The sequence below is a fragment of the Esox lucius genome, chromosome 12 (genome assembly GCF_011004845.1).
Source record: "Esox lucius isolate fEsoLuc1 chromosome 12, fEsoLuc1.pri, whole genome shotgun sequence".
In the NCBI taxonomy this organism is placed as follows: Eukaryota; Metazoa; Chordata; class Actinopteri; order Esociformes; family Esocidae; genus Esox; species Esox lucius.
In genome coordinates, this window is record NC_047580.1 from 29,249,767 (window position 1) to 29,266,224 (window position 16,458).

The following is a 16,458-nucleotide window of genomic DNA, read 5'->3' on the forward strand; positions in this document are numbered from 1 at the left end:
CAGGAATAGTCAAATTTTACAGGTTTTTGTTGTTGGTGGTGGGTGTGGTGCTTATTATATTCACATCTTATTTTGATTTGTTACAAAAAAAATATTGTATTCAGTTGCACTACCTAGAATTGAAATGCAGTACTTATCAGCAACTAAGTATGATATCCTGTGGTTCCTGTCAATTGGCAGCCCAGATGTTTACAACACATTTATTAGAAAGCTACTTGGTTGCATACAATAAAAGCACTGGATACTGAAAGTAACATCTATTTCAAAGAAAGAGGCAGATTTATGTCTCTTGAGGTAAATGTTTTTATGTTCAATTTATTTCCCAAAATTTTTCAAAACATCAAAGTTAAACGAAAGCCTAACAGTAACTTCTCCAAGTTGGCTGCTTAGTTTGAAGCTGGTACAGTGTCAAAGATACAAAGATAATTAAAAATGACTAACTGGTGAGCACATTTTCTCATGTCATTGAACTATCAAGTGCATTCATTTCTTTTTCTATAAAGAAATAAACGTTTGTTTGCCATTTGTGCACAAGAATGCAAACAGACACAAAATGACACAACACTGAATTGGGTTTCAAACAATGATACTGCAACATCGAGCTCAAATACATTTAGGCAAGAGGTTTTCTGTTGCTTTGCAGGAGGTAACAGTTTCTGGACTTCAGGGTTGCTAACTCTGGCGAGACATTTTTGGAGTATAGCAAACCACAGATACCAAGGCTTTATTAGACACTACATAGGTAAATACAAATGTGATAAATGTCTAACATGTTTTTCATGGACACTTTTTGGGTGCTTCTCCCACTGACAAATCTCTGGTTTGTGCAACTAGAATCAAGTAATCCTTCATTTTCGACATTTGATTCACCTCAGTTGAGATGGAGATTATAGCTACATTTAGACAAACGCATCAGTTGTGCTTTATTCCTCTAATTGGTCTTTTGCCAATCAGATTTGAACTCAGTAGTGAAGACCAACATGGAAAAAAACATCAGCGCTGGGCTTCCTTTCCGTCGGAAACCGTACAATTGTCAACGGGCACCGATTTTAAGTGGAGATTGCCAGACAAACACATTACCCTGTTCTGTAGCTGGCAGCTCTAACCACAGAACCTCTTAAGTCAGGTTAGAATATTTTTTTTATACAAAGTTGTCATTTTTGAAAGCATTTCATTTTAATAAATTAGTGCAATCGGTCATATCTCCGATAAAAAGGGATACCTAGCTTCACGTCGGCAAGCAGAGCCCAGTGCAATGCTCTGCGAGAGGTTGTGGCCTTGTCCACCTGAAGACCTCCGTGTAGTCCTGTCTATTACGGGTCAGCAGCCAGGTCTGCACTACCGTTTCAAGCCTGTACTTGTGTCTACTTTGTGTCCCTGACGTGTGTCACATTCTGCTTGGACCTAAAGCGGGAAATTCACTGGTTATGATCCTCTTTGAAGTCGTTAAATTAAAAGGTTGTAAACAATCTTTGCATATCCTCGTTGTCTTGTATGGTTTGCCTCGTGTGTCCTACGTATATGCCCTCTATAAACTTGAGCTTGGTTCCTGCTATGTAAAAGTTAAGTCAGTACATCACAACCATATAAATGCCCCCTCTTTAAACAAGTGCTAAACATCCCTGATATATCCCTATAAAAAGATTGACAGTTAAGGTAATGGGTGTCTGTGTAATGTGGTACAGAACAAACCTGAGCCCATATTTAAAACCAGCAGACACCCCCACCTCTCACACCACCCAGATTTATCACCCAAATCATTCCCTAGGCCTGTCCCAAATCATTCCCTAGGCCTGTCCCAATTCTCTCCCTAGGCCTGTCCCAAATCATTCCCTAACCCTGTCCCAATTCTCTCCCTAGGCCTGTCCCAAATCACTCCCAAGGCCTATCCCAATTCACTCCGAAGGCCTATCCCAATTTACTCCGAAGGCCTGTCCCAATTCACTCCCAAGCCCTGTCCCAGTTCACTCCCTCTGCCATGACTCTCACCCTCAGACGCGCCGATGTGGAACCACGACACCGATGGTAACTGTTTGGCCCTGGTAGACCCCCGGCAGACCCCCGGCAGACCCCCGGCAGACCCCCAGCAGACCCCCGGCAGACGGGCTTAAAGGAGTGGTTGGGACCAGCTCTCCACTTCACCGCTCAGCCCACCTGGTGCTCCCCGCGGACGATGTGCGAGCTGAACTGATAGCGGTCCAGGCTGCGGTGGCCACAGACGTTGCACTGGAAGGGCTGCCGGAAGCCGTGGCAGCCCATATGGATGGTGAACATGACGTGGTCCAGGAAGAACATGCGACAGTGCTCACAGCGGAACGACCGCACAGCCCGCCCCCGGCCGTCCACCACCTGCACCTGTACGAACGCCTTCCTGGAGACGGGCGGTAAACCTGAAGTGGGGCTCCTCGACCCCTTCGCAGCGGCGGGTCTGGTGGTGACGATAGGCATGGGGCAAGTCCTCTCCATGCCGGGGTCTTCTGGGTCTTTTGAGCGGCTGGGGTTGGGACAGAAGTACGGGTGGCTACGGAGCAGGGCTGGGGCTAGGTACTGTAGGTGGGGGTGGTGCTGGTTGTTGGAGGTGCTGGTTGGAGGCATGAACCCGGTGCTCCGCTTCTCCTCGGCGGTGCTCTCCGTATCGGACTTGTCTTTGGAGTCATGGCAGCCGTTGCAAGGGCCACTGGGGTCAGTGGGACTGAGGCCCGATGGGACGTCCACGTTTCCTTCGCCGGATATCTGTCCAGCGAGCCCCACAGACACAACCGCTCTGCCATTGAGCGGGGCACCCAGAGGGAGCAGGTGACAGTAAAGGGAGCTGCTTCCTGGGCTGGCGTCTGACTGGGCAAGGCCGACAGGATGGGGCGGGGCCAGCTGAGGGGGCTCAGAGCCAAAGTCCCCACCTGCTCCACACCTGCGCAGGTACCTGCCCTCCAAACCCGCCCCCACTGACCCTGATGCACCAGACCCTACCTCCAGATGAGAGCTGGGCAAAGAGTGCAGGTCTCCTTCCTGATTGTTTTCAGGACAAGGGGACAGTTTCTGAGGCCTGTCAGGCTCGTAGAGGCTTGTGTGTTTGTCTCCTGGGCAGAAAAGAGCACATTGGTATTGACAACCTCAGGTACATAAAAGGCTTTTATTGGGTTGTAATAGTGTTAGCTTTCAATACTTTTAGGGAGTTGTGGAAAAAAGACACAAGGGGAAGAACATCTCACCTACAAACTTCTGTGGTGTGGAACTTTTGCGTTTGGTGATGCTGTTGGCCAGTCTGTCTATGAAGCACAGTTTGTCAGTGGATGGCTGGACGACAAGGTCTGGCTCCATGACTGGGGAATCCTCAACTACAAGAAACACAACAGATGCTGTTCAAATACATAGTTACTACATTGACATAAGGCAAAAAAGTATTATGTTTTACACTGTACAAAAATATAAATGCAACATGCAACAGTTTGAACGTTTCGACTGAGTTACAGTTCGTAAGTAAATCAGACAATTTAGAATTTTGTCCCACCCTCCCATGGCTGTGCCAAATTGCCGGATATCGGCAGGAACTGTAACAAGCTATTGTACACGTCTTATCCAGAGCATCCCAAACATGCTCCCTTGGTGACAATGATTCTCTGAAAGCTTGTGTTTTGTGGATGATGGTGGAGTCACAATGTGTTAACACATGTACGTTCTACATTAAATGTGTGTGTGTTACCTTGTGCCGTCTGGTCAGTGTTGAATGCTGCCTGATGGTCTTGTAGATTCTGTAGGTAGCTTTGGCAATGTTCAAGGTGCTTTTCCAGGGAGCTCTGCTGCTTGTAGCTACGACCACAGTAGCTGCATTTGAAAGGTTTACCCATAGTCGGAGAGGGTACTGTAGAACAGAAACACACCCATGCAGGGTCAATCAATGAGTCACGCCCATGCACCCTTCTATTGCTCTGTTTTGATCAAATTTGGTCTACACAATTCAACAAGACAATTGATACTGGGAATTAAGTCAATTAAAATAAAAAAGGTAATGTGGATGCTATCAATTCTATTCAATAGTATTTGATGGAGTAGTCATTAAGGACTCCCCCTTCTCCGTAGATTCCCGAAACCGTACGCTGTTCCACGCCTATGACATTTGAAAACACCCAATACTCCACCGCAATGTTCCACCTTCACAGAGACTAACGTCATTTCGCCGAAATCCGTCTTTATACGAGTTAGGTTTACACGAAACCGTATCTATTTGCTAAGAACAGCAGAAAGACCTCCCAATCTGTCTCGTATCTACACCTGTTACATGCATGTCTTCATTAACAGAAAAAACAACAACAGGACATCCTGTTTTCAGTCATTTTAAATGTCATGTGTGGTAACTTACATTCCAGAGAAGAGAAAAAGGTATGTACTTCCTCTAAGCCCCACTCTAGAGGTTAATGGACCTTGACAATGCATCAATATGCATTTTGCTAAGAATTTGGTCTTCTTCTAGTGACAACACAGAAAACTGAGAGGGGATGCTGTTTCATTACTGTTACGTAACACAATGGGCTCTTACACTGCCAACACACCACACAAAGGGACTGCGCCTGGTTCTATTACTCATCCGGTCCCGCTCAGTCCAGCCGGGCCTCTGACGTCCTTACCAGTTTCCCGGCCTTTTTCCCGGCGTGAAACGGGCCCCTCTGTCTTACCGGTGTGTGTGCGGATGTGCCCAGTGAGCGCGTCCCGGCGGCGGCAGGCGTAGTCACAGAAGACACATTTAAAGGGCTTCTCTCCAGAATGGAGCTTCATGTGGCGCAGCAAGTTGCCTTTCTGGGTAAAGGAGGCTCCGCACTCTGTGCACTGGAACGGACGTTCACCTGACGACAACATGGGCAACCAGTGTTTTTACTGCGGCCCACTTGGAGCAAAGCAGTGGATCAACACTTATTCACTATGACACAATGTTAGAAAAAGTCAGAGGAAATGGTGCATAAAGAGTGACGTGGCTAATATATGTTTAAAGAAACTGCCTTGTAGCTGGAGTCAAGACATTTACTTTGCATATGAAGACATAAAAATAATGAGGATCATACTCGAAGGTGGATCAGTGGTCAAATTACAGTGGGGAGAGCAAGTATTTGATACATTGCCGATTTAGCAGGTTTTCCCACTTACAAAGCATGTAGAGGTATGTAATTTATATTGCATGACATAAGTATTTGATACATCAGAAAAGCAGAACTTAATATTTGGTACAGAAACCTTTGTTTGCAATTACAGAGATCATATGTTTCCTGTAGTTCTTGACCAGGTTTGCACACACTACAGCAGGGATTTTGTCCCACTCCTCCATACAGACATTCTCTAGATCCTTCAGGTTTCGGGGCTGTCGCTGGGAAATACGGACTTTCAGCTCCCTCCAAAGATTTTCTATTGGGTTCAGGTCTGGCGACTGGCTAGGCCACTCCAGGACCTTGAGATGCTTCTTATGGAGCCACTCCTTAGATGCCCTGGCTGTGTGTTTCGGGGCGTTGCTGGAAGACCCAGCCACGACCCATCTTCAATGCTCTTACTGAGGGAAGGAGGTTGTTGCAGAAAAGCAACCCCAAAGAATGATGTTTACACCTCCATGCTTCACGGTTGGGATGGTGTTCTTGGGGTTGTACTCATCCTTCTTCTTCCTCCAAAAACACAGCGAGTGGAGTTTAGACCAAAAAGCTCTGTTTTTGTCTCATCAGACCACATGACCTTCTCCCATTCCTCCTCTGGATCATCCAGATGGTCATTGGCAAACTTCAGATGGGCCTGGACATGCGCTGGCTTGAGCAGGGGGACATTGCGTGCGCTGCAGGATTTTAATCCATGACAGTGTAGTGTGTTACTAATGGTTCTCTTTGAGACTGTGGTCCCAGCTCTCTTCAGCTCATTGACCAGGTCCTGCCGTGTAGTTCTGGGCTGATCCCTCACCTTCCTCATGATCATTGATGCCCCATGAGGTGAGATCTTGCATGGAGCCCCAGACCGAGGGAGACTGACCGTCATCTTGAACTTCTTCCATTTTCTAATAATTGAGCCAACAGTTGTTGCCTTCTCACCAAGCTGCTTTCCTATTGTCCTGTAGCCCATCTCAGCCTTGTGCAGGTCTACAATTTTATCCCTGATGTCCTTACACAGCTCTCTGGTCTTGACCATTGTGGAGAGGTTGCCGTCTGTTTGATTGAGTGTGTGGACAGGTGTCTTTTATATATGTAACTAGTTCAAACAGGTGCAGTTAATACAGGTAATGAGTGGAGAACAGGAGGGCTTCTTAAAGAAAAACTAACAGGTCTGTGAGAGCCGGAATTCTTACTGGTTGGTAGGTGATCAAATACTTATGTCATGCAATAAAATGCAAATTAATTTTTTCTGGATTTTTGTTTTAGATTCCGTCTCTGTAAGAGCATTGAAGATGGGTTGTGGCTGGGTCTTCGAGCATGACAACGACCCGAAACACACAGCCAGGGCAACTAAGGAGTGGCTCTGTAAGAAGCATCTCAAGGTCCTGGAGTGGCCTAGCCAGTCGCCAGACCTGAACCCAATAGCAAATCTTTGGAGGGAGCTGATAGTCCGTATTTCCCAGCGACAGCCCCGAAACCTGAAGGATCTGGAGAATGTCTATATGGAGGAGTGGGACAAAATCCCTGCTGCAGTGTGTGCAAACCTGGTCAAGAACTACAGGAAACATATGATCTCTGTAATTACAAACAAAGGTTTCTGTACCAAATATTAAGTTCTGCTTTTCTGATGTATCAAATACTTATGTCATGCAATAGAAATGACAGACATCTACATGCTTTGTAAGTAGAAAAACCTGCTAAATAGGCAGTGTATCAAATACTTGTTCTCCCCACTGTAGGTACTCTTTTGTAGCACCAAGTTTTCCACCACAACCTAGGTTAGTTCCTTGACTGTGCTACTAGCTGACGATTGACTGGAAAGTCCCACTGAAGATGGAAAATGCCCTGCATTAAGCGGAGTGGCATTGTCAACTGGGATTTACTGATCTATTTCTGCTCTAGCGACACTCAGTCAGCTTGGCCAAAGTAAACTGAGGTCATCAGGTTAGCGGGCCCTCCCACAAGTTGACCCACGCGACATCCTGGTTGGAACAGCAGCGCGGACAAAAAGAAGCATAACTTGACCCCAATGATTATAACAATGAAAGCTTGCCTCTCCCGAATTCGTTGGGCGTTTTTGCAATGAGACACAATTTGATGTGACAAAATTGTAAAAGAGGGAAATAGGGTGTGAAAAAAAGCAAAGACCAATTTGCTCATAACAAACAAGGCATATGTGATAAATAAATGGAGCCTCACTATTCACATCGACTACTCAAGGTTTCTGGGTATTTCAACCTACTCGCTTGTCTGTTAATCTAGCCTCACCTGTGTGACTGCGCTTGTGCACCATCAGTACATTGGGTCCGATGCAGATCATTCCACACACTTCACATTTAAGCTTCCCATTGGGCAGTCGGATAGGACCAGGGGACTCTGTCTGAGGACCAGCCCGCTCCCCATAACAACTTCCCGGTCTTCCCAGAAACCCCTGCTGTCCTCCACTTCCCTTTTCTATCATGTTATCCCTCCATCCATCATCCTTCTCTCCCTTTCTTCTTTCTGGTTGTGGAGCACCACCAAGCTCATCGTCACTGTGGAGTTCTACCTTTATGGAGTTGACTAGAGAGAGTAGAGACAGGGGGGAAGACTCTTTGTTCAAAACCCTTTTCATAATTAAGCAAAGGAAAAGGTAGAGAGAAAAGGACTGGACACCGCACTGGATCATGTCAATCCTTACAGTCTGACATACCAAGATGTATCTTATTGAAATAATTCCTAAAATTAGATAAATGCCCTTGTTAATAACCTTCAGTCAGTTTTGCATGTGATACACTGCGTCCTCTGTAATTATTTGGACAGTGAAGCTTTTTTCTTAATTCGTCTCTATACTCTGAAAGTTTGGATTTCAAATTACAATGAGGTTAATGTTTATAATTCTGGGTAGTTTCACCATCTATAAATTACTATAAGGTATGTTTAGTTGCAATTTGTGTAGGCATAAGAGAGCTGTCAAGTCTTGATTCTAGGCTTTGTGTTTTCCTTTGGAGTATGCTAATAATGTGTCAACAGGACTGAAGAGGTGTAAATTAAAGTCAAGGAAATCCTTATGAGACTGGCAAATCAGAAACATAGGCAGAATCTTAGTATCACCAAAAAATTCAGTTTTGAGCATAATTAAAAAGAAGTCAAGCGCTGCTAAGTTTAGCAGATGGAAATACCCTAATAGGTAGAACTACACAATTAATCAAATTCACATTCTAATCTTTTTTGTCGGTTTTGAACATGTGGACTGGGCAGAGGTTTTGAGCAGAGACAGTGGACTGCTGGACCTCCCTACGCAAATAAAATAAAAAAATCACAATATTCACATATATTCAATAATATACAAATATTCAATATTTTGAAACACAACTCAGCCCAAGTAATGTCAGTTTTATAATTTTTGTTCCTCTTTCGCTTGCATGCCACAGATATCAGGCCATAAGCAGCGTAGTTTCCCCTGTTAGATTAATATATGTTTTTGTGCTGTTGTGTTATTTCAAATGTAGTTAACATATTTAGTTCCAAATAAGAATGATGCTGCTTGCTAATTTGTTTTTCAATAGGTCATTCTTTTTTTTATGTTCCCAATAGTTCACATGAGTGTTTTGATCTACAGTATGTTGCATAAAGAATAGTCATATTTCAAATCAGGAACACCCTCCAGGAGGAAGACGTGAATTTGGTAGCCCTTTGCAGAATACTTTACCAGCAGAACAACAGAAGCTACTCTGCAAGGTGCAAACCACTAGTTTGCCTCAAAACCAAGTTGGACAGGTTATAGTTTGCTAAGAAAGAGTTCAGAAAAAAAGGTATTGTGGACAGAAACTACAAACATTTAAAAAATGTACATGTACCATGTATAAAATGTGTTGTCATTTATAAATGATGAAACTAGTATATATATATATATATACTGACACCCTCATAAAAAAAGCTGAGAATTAATAATGAAATCGAAAACACTTGACTGTTCCAGTAATTTCAGAGGGCACTGAACAGTACATTTGGTTGGTTATACAAATAGCAGGTAGGGTTTATAGAGAGATGGCTGACCACTGAGCGGTTGGTTTGGAGAGGACTGCTGTCTGTCTGGAGTGCTAGCTGTTGGAACTCTCAAATGTCCATGCGAATCACCATGCTCCCTTAGTGGCTCTCCTTCACTGCCTGCGAATACACATCACGGACATACGGACATTAATGCTCCATGTATTGAACTTGGCTAAAGTACAGTAATATACATTTTGTTCCTTTAAAAAAATGTAACTCTTCGGAAAACAATTCACCATCTTTTATTACCTGACATGTATGGACGTCCATTGCAGTGGTCAACATTCATTCTCTCACCAGCTGACTGAGGCACAAAAAGAAAAACAGACAAGTCACAGCTATGATCTGGTCTCACGCCTGAGATACTTCAAAATACAATCCTATTTCATCATTACCAAGCATGTCTGCATCAGTGATGCTCACCATGTTAAACATATTCTTGCAGCAGCCTTCTATTTCTATATGAAAAAGAAGCCCAATTTATCGCTTTACAAATTTTACTGAATATTAAAGTGTTTCAAAAAAAGTGTGGTTACTTTAGTGTAGCCTATCTAGATTAATCTATCCTCAGGTGCCAGGAAATACACAAAAGGAGTTCAACATTTATAGTCAGTAACTGCTGAGTTGAGGCTTTTCCTCCTACACAGGAAATGGGGAGGTATATTTTTTTTAACCAAATTTCTAATTTATCATCATCTTAGTTACATGGCAATCATGTTAATGTCATTAATGGGAATATGTAACCAAGAAGATAAGGCGTCCAAATAAAATACAGAAACAATGGTAAAATGTTTTACACTTATTTAGCCAGATGGAGCCATTTCTATCACTCATCAGGACGGACACGTTATAGCCAATTTTGGTGGACTACCATTATTTTCTGTTCAGAATGTAACATTGTTGGCGGTCCAGAAGCAACAGGTAGGCCTACCGCTGCAACCGTGCCACAATCACTTTCTGGAAAAAATTCTACATTAGTGTCACTGATTGTGCGAGATGATGGAACGAGGAGGTGGATGTGACAGTAAAAAGGCGCAAGGCAATAATGCGAGAAATCAAGCGTCAAAAGTCTACACAATTATGTTTTTGACGTGCACTTTCCTGTTTGATACAGCTAACATACGAATTTGAGATGTCAAACTATCGGAATATAAATGTTTATTCTGAGCCGTTGCTATGGCACCCACCCACCCGACTAATGCTGTACATCAAAACTAATGACAAAACACCTATAACGCTGTTGTTAACAAATGCATCACACTCTAAATTACCTGGCGAACAACAGTTGTTTTGCTTTTAAATGTCAGAATATCTGGTTGCTTTCTGGCGACAGCAGCATCTCCGTTATCTTCTTTACCTGGGAATCCCAGACAACTTCCGGGCCCATGCTGGGATATAGGCCGAATAACTGTACAACAGATATCCTGATCAACAGCCAGTGATTACCGAACACGTCGATGCATCATCATTTCTAAATAGAACCGTATTGTTAATTGTTCTTTACAATATGTAGACACCACACATAAGCCTCAATATTTGTATCCCGTGGGTGCAGGGCAGCAGCCAAGCGCATTAGATTAGGCCTATAGTAATAATACAAATGTAATTAATCTGTCAAATTGCAACATCACTGAATAATTTAGTAGATTTAAAAATCGGTAGTCTTAAATCGTTTTTACTGTTGAGAGTGAATAATACCCGGTCCATTAAATAAGCCTAGGTGTTCTACCAACATTGTTTTATGGTGCCTAATAATTTACCAGGAGATGGCAGCAAACACTGCTGCGAAACTGCAGGCATAAAACAGTTTGCTAGTCATAACAGGAGCCTGCAACTTTCCAGGTTCTGGGTTTTTAGGACTCCCACATAATTGTTTTTCCGGTTTCTGATTTGGTAAAACAGCCATAGTGCCACCATTCTCAATTCAAAACTGTCTTGTTTTGTGACCTTACTTTTATGCATTGCTACATTCGTATTATTAACATTTCCCCCCACCCAGTTTTACCTTATTTTTAATCAGATTTGCAAGTATGACCTTGCCTTATTACAGTAACTCCTCAGCAGGTTTAGGAGAGTTGAAGATCGAGAAATGTTTTTTCTAATGCAAATTTTGTCCAGCCATCATCCCTTCTTTCATCCCTTTTCTCTCTCTCTCTCTCTCTCTCAACCATTTCCCCCGCTTGCTCAACAAGAAACTATTTGTCGGTACAATACGTGGTTGGAGGAGAGCGCATACTCCCACCAGCAACCAGAAATAAACTTGCAGTAGCCTGATGGCAGGTCCACCCCCCATGCCCTTTGTTAAGTAAGTCAGGTGTGATATTAAATGAAACAGAGACTGGAGTTCCCTTTAATAAACATATTTGTTACATGATGTGAACATAGAGATCTTCTGGTATGTTATATCACTCATATTTCACTCATTTCTGCTATGCGGCTTCTGACGTTTAAGCAGAGTCTCATAGGCCTCCTGGATCTGTATAAACATCTTCTGGGACTCCTCCATCTCGCCAGGGTTGTGGTCCGGGTGCCAAACCTTCACCAGCTCTCTGTAGCTATGTGCAATTTCCTCTGCAGAAGACTCCTCGTGCACTGACAACACCTGAAACATCACACATTTACAGTACATACAATACATACAGTAAATAGAGCCAATTAGCAGGTAGCATAAATAGTATCAGTGAGTATTTCATATTAACAGCCACCTAAAGTATCTTATGCTATTGATAATCAATATTATCTAAAACGTTACAATCATACTCACAGCCATGGCCTCTCTCTCCCTCTGACTGCGCTCTGTAAGCAGTATATCCAACACTTTCCTCCAGCTCTCCTCTGAGGGGCCCCAGCCCGTAAAGGCGCACAGGACCCTGTCCGGTTTATATTTGACACACTGTCATTATTGGGTTCACACCCAAACACATTCACAATAACAAAACCCGCATTGTTGGTTTGTTTCTTTGCTTTACAGGCTGTGGTTGTGGATGTGATGTACCTGTAGGGTAGCAGCAGGAAATACTCGACCACCGAGCGCAGCCACGGAAAGAACCAGAACATGTCCAGCAGGGCTGCCACACAGTCGGACAGGTAGTAGAGAGTGGCGGTGGTGTTGTGGAAGACACAGTAAGCCAGCGGAGCTGAGAAGGCCAGCCAGGCCAGGGTCAGGCGATACACACGAGGGCCTAGACAACAGAGACATGTATGGACACAACAGTGAACAACAAGGAACACAAATGTTGATTCATCCATATAGAGAGGGTGTTTGAACCCTGTATTCTGATTGGCTGAAAGCGCTTGTATTTTATATGTATCCCACGGGTATGACAAAAAACGAACTGGGTAGCTTAGAGGGTTGTGGTGGGTGTGAATATGTAACTTGGAGGGTTGTGGTGTATATACACACACAGTATCTCACAAAAGTGAGTACACCCCTCACATTTTTGTAAATATTTAATTATATCCTTTCATGTGACAACACTGAAGAAATGATACTTTGCTAAAATGTAAAGTAGTGACTGTCCTGCTTGTAAAACAGTGTACATTTGGTGTCCCCTCAAAATAACTCCACACACAGCCATTAATGTCTAAACCGCTGGCAACAAAAGTGAAAATGTCCAAATTTGGCCCAATTTGCCATTTTCCCTCCCCTGTGTCTGGGCTGCAGGACAGTATTCCAACATAACGACCACAAACACACCTCCAAGATGATCACTGCCTTGCTAAAGAACCTGAGGGTCAAGGTGGACTGTTATTGTACAGCTTATATAACAGTGTACATTTTCTGTCCCCTCAAAATTACTCAACACACAGCCATTAATGTCTAAACCGCTGGCAACAAAAGTGAGTACACTGTCGCAAGTGAAAATGTCCAAATTGGGCCCAAAGTGTCAATATTTTGTGTGGCCACCATCATTTTCCAGCACTGTCTTAACCCCCTTTGGCATGGAGTTCACCAGAGCTTCACAGGTTACCACTGGAGTCCTATTCCACTTCTCCATGATGAAATCACGGAGCTGGTGGATGTTAGAGAACTTGCGCTCCTCCACCTTCCAGTTGAGGATGCCCCACAGGTGCTCAATAGGGTTACGGTCTGGAGAAATGCTTTGCCAGTCCATCACCTTTACCCTCAGCTTCTTTAGCAAGGCAGTGGTCGTCTTGGAGGTGTGTTTGGGGTCGTTATCCTGTTGGAAAACTGCCCTGCGGCCCAGTCTCCAAAGAAAGGGGATCATGCTCTGCTTCAGTATGTCACAGTACATGTTGGCATTCATGGTTCCCTCAATGAACTGTAGCTCCCCAGTGCCAGCAGCACTCATGCAGCCCCAAACCATGACACTCCCACAAACATGCTTGACTGTAGGCAATACACACTTGTCTTTGTACTCCTCACCTGGTTGCAGCCACACACGCTTGACACCATCTGAACCAAATACGTTTGTCTTGGTCTCATCAGACCACAGGACATGGTTCCAGTAAAACAAATCCTTAGTCTTCTTGTCTTCAGCAAACTGGTTGCAGGCTTTCTTGTGCATCATCTTTAGAAGAGACTTCATTCTGGGATGACAGCCATGCAGACCAATTTGATGCAGTGTGCGGTGTATGGTCTGAGCACTGACAGGCTGACCCCCCCACCCCTTCAACCTGTGTAGCAATACTGGCAGCACTCATATGTCTTTTTCCCCAAGACAACCTCCGGATATGACGCTGAGCATGTGCACTCACCTTCTTTGGGTCGACCATGGCAAGGCCTGTTCTGAGTGGAACCTGTTCTGTTAAACCGCTGTATGGTCTTGGTCACTGTGCTGCAGTTCAGTTTCAGGGTCTTGGCAATCTTCTTATAGCCTAGGCCATCTTTATGTAGGGCAACAATATAATTTTTTTTCAGATCCTCAGAGAGTTCTTTGCCATGAGGTGCCATGTTGAACTTCCCGTGACCAGTATGAGGGAGTGTGAGAGCAATGAAACCAAATTTAACACACCTCCCCATTCACACCTGAGACCTTGTAAGACTAACGAGTCACATGACACCGTGGAGGAAAAATTGTTAATTGGGCCCAATTTGGACATTTTCACTTAGGGGTGTACTCACTTGTGTTGCCAGCGGTTTAGACATTAATGGCTGTGTGTTGAGTTATTTTGAGGAGACAGCAAATTTACACTGTTATACAAGCTGTACACTCACTACTTCACATTGTAGCAAAGTATCATTTCTTCAGTGTTGTCACATGAAAAGATATACTCAAATATTTACAATAATGTGAGGGGTGTACTCACTTTTGTGAGATACTGTATACTTATATCTACATGGAATATATACTTATATCTACATAGATGTATGACTTAAAAACAAGCGAAATATTCTGTACTTTTCTATTGTATATGCAAGTTTTGGTGGCAGTCATGGTCCAGCCCATGAGCCCTTCTAATCTGGTCCCAGGGAGGTTTAAGTGGTATGGGGCCGTTTGAAACCAGATAGAAAGCATGTAGAAATGATAACAGGCCTAGACTGTATCTTTTGAAATACCTGCCTTTCCCTAGTCTGCACACAGGTTTTGTCCAAAATAAAAACGGTCCAGTCCTCTGTTGAACTCGAAAGCCTGATGTGTCCCTCAGGCCAGAACGTTTTACCAACACTGCCATAGACAGCACTAGCAAAAAGGCCATCATAGGCAGGTTCGGGTGGACAGTAGCCTACAATATATTGTAAAAGAGGAACATATAGGCTGAAGATGTGAAATTACGGGGCAATGGGCCCTACCTACCCAGTTCTTTTTGACTCCCGGAAGGGGGATGGGTTTTGAACCTGCGGTGCTGTGCCGCTGTAACACTGGCGGCAATGCTGATGGGCAAAGGAGAGATGGTGCTGCCATAAAAGATAGGCGAGGTGATGATACAGGCAAGGAGGGTCTTGTGTAGGTCAGTTGTCTGGTCTCCCACACTGGAAACCAGATGGACCCCGGCGCCCACACTCAGTGGGAGAACAATCAGGTAGAAGAAACTCAGAGAGTTCAGGCCGATCAGTGCCACCGTTCCGAAATATATCCCGACGGAAATCTGACCGGCGAATCTGGCAGCGCTCACAGGTGGCGGTCTTGGCATCTGGCGAGTCGTCCTCTCTCTCACTGCTCCCGCCATCTCCCGGTTGGCTTCTCCCACGTAGGCAGGGATCCGGAAGAACTCTCTGGCCCACCCCACTCCGAATCCCCCGAGGGTGAGCATCCACAGCAGAGCGTGGTTATCTCTTCCTAAGTACAGGTGGTGAAGCCCCAAGGGTCCACCCAAGGCCCATAAAGCATAGGTGACAGTCACTTTTTTGACCATGATGTTAGGCCCGACTTCAGTGGATCAGGGTTCAGACTGTAGAAGGAACACTGTCATCCTCGAAGACAAGCGCCTGCGATTTTGTGAAGCAAAATCTGGATTATTGAATAAAAGGGTGACACTGTTTTTTTTTTAATAAAATGTAACTAGAAAATGACTATACTCTAATTATTTAAATAAATCCATAAAGGATGTTACTGCATTTTGTGAAGGGACAAACTATAGACAAGATATAATACATGGTTATACAGTGATGAGTTGAAGGTAAATGATAACGCCTACCAAAGTAATCAACGGTCAAACCTGTACATTTTGGGTGCTATGCTGTCCTTTAATATGAAGAGGGGACTAAACAAAAATAAGTTTTCAGCTAAAATACTTTATTTACTTCAGTATATCAAATTCTCTGTTAATTTACTGTAGATTAACCAGCACTGTACACTAGTCAACTGTTGTTCTGAGTACATTACAAAAACACGATTTTAAGTTTGTAACTGGCAAAAGCTTACCCTACAAATCTCGGCAGTACTACTTCTTCCGTAGAACGTTGTTGCATCAGTAATGGACTTTGGATGATGAATAGGCACTATAAACTTGACTCAACCCTCCTGGACAGCTGCAATGGTGATACAGGGGTAGATATGGTATTTTGGGACAGAAAATGAACAATGTCTTAATAGAAAGTAAGCAAATGTGTCGATTCATATTCCTGCAATATTATGTTTCAAAATTCTGTTTTTCGCAAAATTATTTCTTCGTTGTAATAAAGCACCCATGCGGACAATGTCGCAACAGCCAGAGGACTAAAAGTTAATTACAGCTCAACAATAGTTAGAACATGGCCAATATGCATGAAGCATTGGTTAGACCAATCAACTCACATCTAAATTTTATCAGCCAATCACAAAATACCTTATTTAATTGGAGTTTCGCGGTCTCCCTTCACCCAATCTATTAATTACAAAAGAAAATTCGAATCGCCACCCCCAAG

General features: G+C 43.8%; 2 protein-coding genes across 2 annotated transcripts; both read right to left on the reverse strand.

Annotated features, from left to right (window-relative positions):
- Nucleotides 1–328: 328 nt before the first annotated feature.
- ikzf4 (IKAROS family zinc finger 4) lies at nucleotides 329–9,630 on the reverse strand. Its single transcript, XM_034295703.1, has 8 exons — nucleotides 9,545–9,630; nucleotides 9,399–9,453; nucleotides 9,156–9,266; nucleotides 7,386–7,679; nucleotides 4,671–4,838; nucleotides 3,701–3,859; nucleotides 3,210–3,335; nucleotides 329–3,077 (listed from the first exon to the last, which is right to left on the reverse strand). Exons 1-8 carry the CDS (start codon nucleotides 9,557–9,559, stop codon nucleotides 2,146–2,148), a joined length of 1,860 nt encoding a protein of 619 aa, XP_034151594.1. The 5' UTR covers nucleotides 9,560–9,630; the 3' UTR covers nucleotides 329–2,145.
- A 1,836-nt stretch (nucleotides 9,631–11,466) lies between these two features.
- On the reverse strand, nucleotides 11,467–16,244 carry dnajc22 (DnaJ (Hsp40) homolog, subfamily C, member 22). The gene is made up of 5 exons (XM_010875130.4): nucleotides 15,977–16,244; nucleotides 14,909–15,540; nucleotides 12,145–12,331; nucleotides 11,914–12,019; nucleotides 11,467–11,751 (listed from the first exon to the last, which is right to left on the reverse strand). The coding sequence occupies exons 2-5, from the start codon at nucleotides 15,465–15,467 to the stop codon at nucleotides 11,566–11,568; spliced, it is 1,038 nt and encodes a 345-aa protein (XP_010873432.2). The 5' UTR covers nucleotides 15,468–15,540; nucleotides 15,977–16,244; the 3' UTR covers nucleotides 11,467–11,565.
- Nucleotides 16,245–16,458: the final 214 nt, after the last annotated feature.